At 40.6% G+C, this 10,527-nt stretch overlaps 1 protein-coding gene across 1 annotated transcript; it reads right to left on the bottom strand.

Moving 5' to 3' along the window:
- Positions 1-1,922: 1,922 nt before the first annotated feature.
- Positions 1,923-5,633, bottom strand: LOC140777489 (uncharacterized). Its single transcript, XM_073121636.1, has 7 exons — positions 5,563-5,633; positions 4,500-4,612; positions 3,468-3,507; positions 3,249-3,344; positions 2,894-3,090; positions 2,676-2,759; positions 1,923-2,473 (listed from the first exon to the last, which is right to left on the bottom strand). The coding sequence occupies exons 2-7, from the start codon at positions 4,604-4,606 to the stop codon at positions 2,119-2,121; spliced, it is 879 nt and encodes a 292-aa protein (XP_072977737.1). The 5' UTR covers positions 4,607-4,612; positions 5,563-5,633; the 3' UTR covers positions 1,923-2,118.
- Between the last annotated feature and the right edge of the window lie 4,894 nt (positions 5,634-10,527).

The following is a 10,527-nucleotide window of genomic DNA, read 5'->3' as shown; positions in this document are numbered from 1 at the left end:
CTCGGTGCAGTCCGACTCTATCTCAAGCCGAGAGCCTCTTCTCGCCATCTTCAACGCCAGTCTAATGGCCCAGAGTTCCGTTTGGAGCGCCGAGGTGCCCGGGCACGGCTCCCATCCCGCCTGAAGAAACTCACCGTCGGCATTTCGAAATATGGCCGTTGCTCCGCCTTGGTACGTGCCTGCTTTCAGCGCTCCGTCGGTGTTGGCTTTGATCCAGCCTGTCTCCGGCGGTTCCCAGGGCTTCCTTATCTTCCTCGGCTTCGGGTTCTTCTTTTTGTTTACGCACCGGTACTCCTCCGCCATTTCGACCGCGGACCGGACCACGGCTAGCTCCGGCGTCCGCTTTCCTCTAAACACCACTCCGTTTCTGCTCTTCCACAGTGACCACAGCGTGCATGCTATCAACCCTTTGGCCCGTCCATCCTCCTCCGCGCTTACGTTCCACGCTTTCGTGATCCATTCTTGATCGATCTCCGCTGTCTCCAGCCTCTCTGGTGCCCAGGGTTTTCCAAACCTCCCTGTTGTATCTACACGAGAACAGGAGGTGCTCGCTCGTCTCGCTGAACAGACCGCACATGGCACAAAGATCCTCGGGGCCAACGTGAAGGTAGTGGAGGTACGCTCGCGTTGGGAGCCTACCCCACAGGAGCTTCCAGCAGAATACTCTGATCCTCGGAGCCACCTGTAGGCGCCAGAGGTTACTCCACCCTGCCCATAGTTGGTCGCTCTGAGGGAGCAGGGACTGGTATATCGCCTTAACCGAAGGCGTCCCCCTTGGGTGCGGCCACCAGATCCATCTGTCCTCACTGGTGGCGGCACCCATGGGGAAATTTGCGATCTCGTAGGCCAGCTCCGTTCCTGCCTCGCTGACCAATCTCCCCGGAGTCCATTGTTCTTCACAGGTGAGGTTTGCCACACTCAGGTTTTCTTCCATTAGCCTAGGTGCCAGGACCCTTGGCTGTCTGGACCACGGGACCTCATGCAGCCATGGATTGAAAGCGGCGCGAGTGCCTTTGCCATTCCCTATCATCACTCGGCAGCCCATTCTTAACTGAGAAGCTGTTTTGGTGAGAGCTCGCCACATCCAGGATTGGTGCTGGGTCTTCGTAATCTCCCACGGGTGTAGTCGCCCGTATTTGGCCTGCATTATAAGAATCCATGGCGCCTGCTCCCTGTTTAGCATTTTGAACACCAGCTTACCCAGGTGGGCGGTTCTGGCTTCTCGAAGTCGCCGGACTCCGAGCCCACCCTGGCGCTTGGCCTGCGTCACCTGCGCCCAGTTCATCAGGTGGAGGCCGTGGCCGTCCTGGTTTTTCCACAGGAATTGACGGGCTTTTTTTTCTATCTCCTCCAGTACCTCATCCGGCATCCATGTGCTGCCTAGCCAGTAAGACGGAATCGCTAGCAGCGCCGCCTTGATCAGGGTTAGCTTGCCAGCCTGAGAGAGGAGCGTCCCTTTCCTGCCCGCGAGCCTCTTTCCAATCCTCTCCATATATGCCAAGATTGGCTTAAATCAAAGCTAATGAGGCAGACATTGGCTTCTGCTTAAACATTGATAAATAGGCAGAGAGGTCTCAACTTTGTAAATACGTATCAGTTCAATCAATTCTTAGATTAATGTTAGCATAGCAATAAGGATTTAGAATTGTGGTGTTTCGTTATTAATGCTGAAAATGTAGTAGGTATCTCAATGAACACGTTGATTGCCTCCTCAAATACAACAGCTCGTCAACCATAATTTACTCAGGCAAGGCAAACCTGAATATGATTTACTGGTGATACAACCCTAACCTGATAGACAAATTGAAATGCAAGCTTACCTCGTAGCAGCTTAGTATAACTCAGGTTTGCGAAAGTTAAAACACTAAAAAGTGATTTGCCTGCAAAGGTAACTTTTAAAACTTGAAAAATATGGCCACATGTAAGACAACAACAAAAACTGAACTAGCAATATAACCAAAGCTAAAGCCACAGCACATAGCATCCAGATAACAATATGGCAAATCATAAGTTCACGGTACCCATTTGAACTTAAAACACAGGTTAACAAGCCTCTTGTTCACTTAAATATCCGCATATGCAAAAGCAGTAAAAGCAGAGTTCCAAAGGAAGAAACTTTCAGGGAGACTCGCTTCCTCTGGGCGAAGCACGATGATTGCCATTATCCCCGTCATCCCTTGGGCTGGGGCTGCGTCCATTGGTTACAGGACTGTCATACCTGCGGTCTTCAACTGGACTGCTGCTGACTGCCCTCCTCCTAGGGCTCTCACTGTAATCTGAAGCATTGCCATCACCACGTCCCTTCAGTGGGGGGCTCACTTCCTGCGGGCTCCTGCTTCCCTCTGGTGAGAGGCTCTTCCTTCCCTTGGGTGGTGGGGAGCTCCTCCTTGGGCTCCTGCTGTAATGAGGACTCCTTGATCTCCTCTCTTCACGGTCTACTGCACGCCCATCTCTTCTAGGAGATCTTGATCGGCTATTGAGAAAGAATAAAAGAAGATTTGAGAATTGTTAATTTTGTCACCTCATACAAACTTATGCATCTACTGTGAAAATTTCCAAAATCGACTAGCTTATGAACTGAAAAAAATGCAGTAAAGAAAACAGGATGCAAATAACAACAAATTGTGAAGATCTTAAGGGATGTATGCCTGACGCCATCCAAATGCTTCTCATACCTGTAGCTACGGCTTCTGCTGTAGCTCCGACCATGGCTCCTGCCACGCCTAGGAGATGGAGAGCGTGAATAACTTCTACCACGCCTACAACATACAACAGGTAAGCCACATAGTATAAAAGAATTTCAAAAATCTCTCATGAATTTCTCATATGTTGAAGACCAAAGTGAAAAAGAGACGAGAATAAAAAGGATCATTGACTGAAACAGACAAACAACCTGAGATTTTTAGGACTATTCTGACAATTTCTTTCTATATGGTCTCTTTCTCCACAGCGATAGCACTTATTTTTCCAGTCCCCAGATTTGCAGTCACGAGCCCAGTGTCCATCGATTCCACAATTAAAGCAACGACCAGAACCAGGAGGAGGTCCTCTACCTAAATACTCACGCGAACCTCCTGGGCCACGGGGACCCTACACGCACAGTGCAAGTATTTTAGTATGATGTCAATCTTCAGAAAAAAAAAAAAAAACAGACGGATGAAATAAAATAAGATGTCACAAACAGATACATATATAAATGTATATCATATACACATATTGTCTACAAAATACATGAAATAGTTCCTTACCCCCCTAGCAAACTCCACAGTGATGCGGGTTCCATCAAATTCCCGACCATCTAGACTGTATCTTGCATCATCAGCATCTCGAGGATCACTGAATTCCTGGAATAATTCACAAGGACAAAAAAGAAGAAGACGGAGCCTCATATTTGAACATGGATACCAAACACTAAATCCAATATAATAACAATTTACAGTATAAAGCAAGAGGATTGTGGTACATACAACAAAGGCATAGTCGTGCTTCAAATCCACATCTCGTACTCTGCGGAAATGGTTGCCAGAAACAGTAAGGCCATCAAATATAAGTACCGAAATGCATCACCCGTCAGAAGACGAACTAAGTGCCACTTTCTGATGGTTGCGATTTCCATTAGAACAGGTAATAAGATTACAGAAAGAAACGCCAGTCTCCTAAACTTGAAAGAATGGCCACCAAATCCACCAAGGGCACCCTCTCCCACCGTAGAACTCCAGGTTGGGTAAAAAAACCCAAAAACCTTCAACAATATCATTTAAGTTAAACACACAAGGCCTGGGGTCAATTTTTCAAAATATAATATAATAAATAATGTAAACCAAGCCAAAATGATGCTTGGAAGACCTACGGGCTAATAGCATAGCCAATGGGTCACTGGTCACTGGTCACTGGTCACTGGTCACTGGTCACTAAGTGCCTATCATGACTCGATAGCCATAAAACAGACCTACTGAACAGACAACATCTACGGCAGGCAGAACCAGCTCTGGAAGGACCCACGATTTATGTAGAAATTTTTTCTCAAGACCTTTTGGAAGTCACATCTTCTAAGAAGTACTTCAGATAAGGAACTTCAAAACCTGTTCGAGCCTGACCATGTATTTGATAACAAGAGAGCAACACGAAGGAAAAACACCATCAGCAAGCCTGTTTTGAGGTACATGCATGTGGCTCTCAACCTCATAGTCCTATATATTGAGGTACCGGGAACATGGGGGAAGTGGATATAATGCAGATGTATGACATATGAAGACCATTTGACTTCGCACAAAAGAATACGAGCACTCTGCTAAAATAACATTTTATGCTCATGTCAAGGTGAGGGCAGTTTAAGCATATATTTCATACGAAAGATAAGTGAAGGAAAAACTCCATCCCAAGAATTCACCTTTTAGAGTTATGATATCTTTGAAAGGAAAGTGTTTTGCATCAATTATAGTATACAATCAGTAGTGTTCAGATCACAATAAAACTGTCATACTTCTATTCGTTTTTACCTTCCATATTTGCTGAAGAGGTCTTCAAGGTCACGTGAGCGAGTCCGAGATGAGAGTCGACCAACATACAGGCGTTTATTACCATATCGATCATCGTAGCGAGGCATTTTGCACTGGAAGTCAAAAAGAAATAATTTAGTAGTTCCAACTTCCAAGGACACCAGAGAACTAATAAAATTGTTGTTGATATATCAACACTAAAGACAAAATAATGAGAATTCAGGTCATAATAGAATCATTTAAATACTATTATCAATTTAAACAACTCAATCTAAATAATCCATAGCATAACATCGTAAGACATCAAACAGGCAAATAGGATAAGCAGAATTGAATGACAGCACCGAGAGTAAAAACAGAAACTACCTGCAGGAGATTTCACTAACATTTTCTGTTCTTCAGAGGGCAGAAAAGTACAGACAAGATGACAAAGAAAAAATATTTTTTGTTTAACAATAAAAAGCCCAAGACAAACATTTACCAAATCGAACACCTCAAAAAGTAGCATCTTGAGCAATCAAATATAGTCAAATCAGGATAGAAAAATCCAATGCAAGATATTTTTGTTTAACAATAAAAAGTCCAATGCAAGATATTTTTGTTTAACAATAAAAATCCCAAGGCAAATTTTTACCAAATCGAACACCTCAAAAAGTAGCATCTTGAGCAATCAAATAAAGATAAATTACAAATCAGGATAGAAAAATCCAATGCGTACAAAGAATCCATCTTTCTCTCTCGATCCATAATCCAAACCAAAGCTGATAGAATCCACATCAACAGTACCGCACACAAAATACAGAGCACAAAAATTGGGGATATCCCTCGAATCTGAAAATTCCGAACCTTCGAACAAATAAATCACCTTAAAAAAGGAGATAAATCACGCCAAAACCTCGCAAATCGGCATAGATGCACAAAAGATGACATATTCACATGGATCTGAACCAAAGATCAACATCATAGAAACCATATCGCACGAAAGCATCGATAGAAGGAGAAGACGAGCAGAAATTGGTGACGAATCCTAAGGAGATCGAGGGATATGAGGTAGATCTAATACCTGCCGAGGCGAATAGAAACCCTAGCGCCCCAAAAAGCTCGACAAGATAGAGTCGTTGCCCATCGGGGTCAATATATATATATTTGAGAGAGAGAGAGAGAGAGAGAGAGAGAGAGATTTGGACGGTCGAGATACGTTGAGATATGGATCGACTGCTGATTTTATGTGATGGACGGTTCGGATTGAACGGCTCTTCTTTATGACCGGTTGGCTTGCATTAGCCTACGCCGACCTAGCTCGGGAAATGGGTTTAAATTGTCGAAAACCCGATCCGAATGCCGCCCCTTCGTGGGTTTGGACTATTAAATTTAGGAAAAAGTTTTTAATTTGATGGAATAAGCTAGGGTGCGATATGATTAAAAAGGTGGGTCATAATTAAAAATTTAATAAGATTATTTTAGTAATTTAATCAGTAGAATTATGTAAATTAATGGGCTATGGTTAATAGTAATTAGTCAAAGTAATGGGTATGATTACAAAATTCTCAAAAATGTGAAGTTAATACTTAAAAATATGATGAAGATATAGTGTTTTATTTTAAAATAAAGCTTGATTAAAGATAAAGATGATATGAGACGAGATAAATAGGGTTTGTGTTTAGTTGTTCACAATTAGAAATAGGTATGAGCCGTATAGATTGAACTAAATCGGACTCGGTAGGATAGGTAAGTTTAATATTTGTATTTGGTCTATTTATTATCAGATTTTATCATGTTCGAATCAAATTCTAGTTCAGTTAGATAATTAATTAGATTCAGATTCTTCATGTATAACCAATATACTATGTAATCAAAGTATAATAAGCATACTCCAAAACAATAAGTCATAGAGTTTAGCTCCAAATCACAATACTTTAATAGCAAAACAACTTCTAGAGCATAATGCTTCATCTCACAATCTCACATTATTTTTTGCAATATATTATCAACTCTTCATAATAAGAACAATAAATTGTCAATTACTCAAAAAGAGCAATTTGTACATTATTTTTGCGCTCAAGAAGTAACAAAATTAAAACTTATAATAAAGAAAAAATAGTAGTGAAGATGTTAGATAGATGTATCGAATATTTATAAAATTTTGGACAAAGTCACATACCCTTTATTTTCGTTATCCAAATCTTGGTTAGATGAATAAATAAAAGAATCAACTGATTCGTTATACAAAAGTCTCCATCTCTTAGCATGCTCTCCTAAGAAATCACATTGAATTTTAATTATCTCTCATAAGTTTTCATTTTTGCGATGATTTAATTAACTTGATACTATCTCGAATAAGTTGAATAAGATTTTGGAGTTTTGAAAGGCCATCTTGCATAGCAAGGCTAAGTATATACCTCAATTAAGTATTTAAGGAGGTGGCTCTCCTTTGAGCAAACAAGGTGTGCTTTAGAAGTCTATATCTCATTAAGGACTCTGCCGATGAATATCATCCTCTGCCACTCTTGGACTCAATTCTTTAAAACTACCTATATAGTAGACATTCTCTTGAGAGATCCTTAGACTTTTTGTGGCCTAATATTAACCTAATCTCATAGAGACCTAACTTTCAACATTTATTGGAAGAGATTATTTCTTCTCTCGTGTGAGTGCAATTCGTTGGTCTGTCAGGTAAATATTAGAGACAGAACCTCCGTGATGTTGTAGTTGACTTAGGTAGATCGTTGAAAATTGATGGCTACACCTTTGCTCAAAACTAGGGAAATGTATGCCAAGATTTGGGTTGAGATAGATCTCACTAAGCTCCTGAAGCAATCCATCTTGGTCAGTGTTCCAAGTGAGCAAATCCCTCATGCAGTGGTTATGAGAATCTTCACGTTGTATGCTTCATATGTGGCTAGGCTAGCCACCAAGTTTGTTCACAAGTCCTCCTGTAATGGCGACTAACAGGTTGAGACATCGCTCCAACGATGGCCCCGACCTTGATATTAAAGTTGAACCATTTGGGCCATAGAATTATATTCAAAGACAAAGTTATTGTGGTCACCCTCCTTGTACTGTTAATCCTAATGCTACCAAAGGTGGTAGCCAAATAGTTAGCCCAGCCCCTTCCATTGAAAGAGGAAGGTAAAGTTACTACTGAAGCTATTACTATTTCTTTATCTTTTCCTCTACAAGTAAACTTACCAAGTGAGAGTAATGGTAACCTAACGGATAATAATTCTCATCCTTCGTAATTACATGTGCATGAAATATGTCGCGATAAGAGATGTAATACTATCTTGCCTTAAGTCACAAACCATGTCTTGCCTACAACTAAGATCGACACATCAACTATCTCTATTGGTAAACCTAACCCCTCTCATGTCGCTTCACCTATCTAGGCATATCTCCCTAATCTGCTACAGTGGCTAGTCTAAATACTAAGCCCATGTATCCTTCTACTTGCCTTCTTGGTCATAGTGATGAGATTTTTCTTGACATGATTGCTAGTGTGAGCAAGAGGCTGGTCTGCTAGATGAGTATAATTTCGGTAAGGGAAAGGTGGCACACATGCTCCATGCAGATGATTTGTTCTTAGTGACCAAGGCTAATCGAAAGAATGCTAAGGCGATGTCAAATGCATTGGAGCAGTACTCATGTCTCACTAACCAAAAAGTTAACATTGTTCCTTCTATATGCTGGATAAAGATGTTAAAGAGGATTTATGCGGTCTACTGCAGCTTAAAGAGGCTAAAATTTCTTTCACATATCGGGGTATATATCAAGATATCTAGCCATTGCGTCGCTAAGCTCGGTCACCTTGACTTGGTAGAAATTTTTCGCTGAAAGCTATCTGGTTAGAAGAGAAATACATTTCACTAGCGGTAAAATAACTCTGGTGCAATCAACCTTAACGACAATTCCATACTACTAGATGAGGTCGACTTGATTACTGGACTCGATTGTCGACAAGATCTCAAGGATCTTTAGGTTGTTCATTTGGAAAAGAGTATAGAGTGATGCAGACTCCACCTTATTAGTTGGGAGACTATCATTAAATCGAAGGCTAAAAGAGTCTTAGGAGCTAGATGTCTACGAATAGCCAAACAAGTCTCAAGCAGAAAAAATAGTCGATTTCATAGACTTGCTAAATACAACATAAAAATACATTCATTAATGTACTGTGTGCTGCTACCAAAATGGTTAAGAAGATGTTTCACAAGAATTTTCAAAAGAAAGCGATCCAAGAAACATGGTAATATCACTTTTGAGAATTTGATCTTTGAAATTCTCACAAAGCTCCACAAGCAAAACCAGTCCACTCTTGAAGAAAGATCAAATTCTCGAATACTCCTAAGATATCTAAGATAGTAATATCACATCTGAGCTTTGTGAGATTTTATTTGAGAGTCATGGTAATATCACATCTAAGAAACAAAAAGATTTCACCTTAGCAACAGCGAAAGTTAACTGCGAACGGAGGGGTCTCTCAAAGTAGAAGGTGAGCACAAGATAAAGAGGCAGAGGCGGATCTTGGCAACGATGGAGAGACGGTGGCTTGGCGGCGGCACAAAGGCAAAGCTTGGTGACGAAGGTAGAGAGATGGTCAAACGAAGCTTGGTAGAGAAGTAAAGGCAGAGCTTGGTGGCGAAGCAAAGGCGAAGTTTAGTGGTGAAGTAAAGGTAGAGCTTGGTGAAGAGGAAAGGGGGGCGGAGCTTTATGAAAAGGCTAGCTTGGCGACGGAGGAGACAAAGAGGGTGTAGCTTGTGGCAGCTAGGGCTAGAGATAAAAGATGAATAGATGTCGGGACAAAGAATGAGTTAGAGGTGAAAACAAGAGCTGAAGCCTTAACCCATTATTAAGAGCCTAATGGGTTGGGTTCCAGCAATAATTGGGTAGCAGGGTAGGACATATAAATATATAATAAATAAGTATATTATTTATAGTTTATGTGGGTAAATGAATATTTGATATCCGTATCCATATTTGAAAAATCCTACCCGACCCATATCGTATCCAAATATATTTTTATAACTCGACCATATTCGAATCTGCATCTAAGTCGGGTAGAATTTTTCGACCTAAATTTAGTCCGGATCGGGTCTAGTAGCGGATCGTGTCAGAATTAATCTGACCCATTTCCACCCCTACTAGCATCTCAAAAGCTCAAGAATATAAGGCATCTCAAATGTTTTGAAAAAGATTTGGAGTGATTTAGGAGTGAAAAACAGATCAGATAGTGCTAACCTATATTCGGATTCATTTTTGCTCCAAAAAATGCATTCGGATATAGATCAGATCTTAAACTAATATGGACACATATGGAATATAAATTAAACTATATGAATACAAACCAAATATGGATTGGGTCTTACCCAAATACCAATGAGAATCGAATTTTCAATAGCATCTCTATCATAAAAGAGGAAACCTCACAAAATGAAAGACAGATGGCAACATCTAAATTGTACGAAGATTTTCTAATCAAATAAAATTTGCATGCCTAATAGTGCAATTTAAGACCTTGATTATGGAAATCGGTAACCAAACCAGAAGGTCAACAAATGCAATATTTGAGCTGCTCACTTCAATCAATATGAGAGCGGCTCTTTTAGCTCTTAAATTCAGTTAATATAGGTAACCTAACAAGAAGGTCAACCCATAACAAATGCAATTCTTTGAGCTCTTAAGTTTAGTCAATACGAGAGTATCACCATAAACGAATTGCTCAGCAGAAGCCAAATGTCTTTGGCCTTCTACTTTCTGCTCTCGCAAGGCTTTAGTAGCGTGGCCACCTTATTTTCTTGTTTGATATTTTCACAACCTGGAAGACTAATTAGTTTTTGAAATGCTAGATTGGTAAGAATACTTTTACCTTAAAAAATTGCTAGACTAGTAAGAATGATAAACTAGAAGAGTAATTAGTTTTCATGTGCATGTTCAGGAGTCATACTAACTTTATCAGTTTAAGATCCGATCCATATTCACAAAAGATACGATGCTTATTCGAAAAAGATCCGATCCGTATTCGAAAATTATTTGT

Source organism: Typha angustifolia, chromosome 15 (genome assembly GCF_048772165.1).
Source record: "Typha angustifolia cultivar Huaian chromosome 15, ASM4877216v1, whole genome shotgun sequence".
Classification (NCBI taxonomy): domain Eukaryota; kingdom Viridiplantae; phylum Streptophyta; class Magnoliopsida; order Poales; family Typhaceae; genus Typha; species Typha angustifolia.
The sequence above is the reverse complement of the archived record's forward strand: the minus strand, read 5'-3'. Positions and strand labels throughout refer to the sequence as shown.

Bases quoted from the DNA above. Each gene is read 5' to 3' on its own strand.
- LOC140777489 (XM_073121636.1), bottom strand. From the start codon at position 4,606: ATGCCTCGCTACGATGATCGATATGGTAATAAACGCCTGTATGTTGGT. The intron at 3,508-4,499 runs GTAAAAACGAAT...CCATTTCCGCAG, and splicing joins CTCTTCAGCAAATATGGAAG to AGTACGAGATGTGGATTTGA. The intron at 2,760-2,893 runs GTTGTTTGTCTG...TGTATGTTGTAG, and splicing joins AATAGTCCTAAAAATCTCAG to GCGTGGTAGAAGTTATTCAC.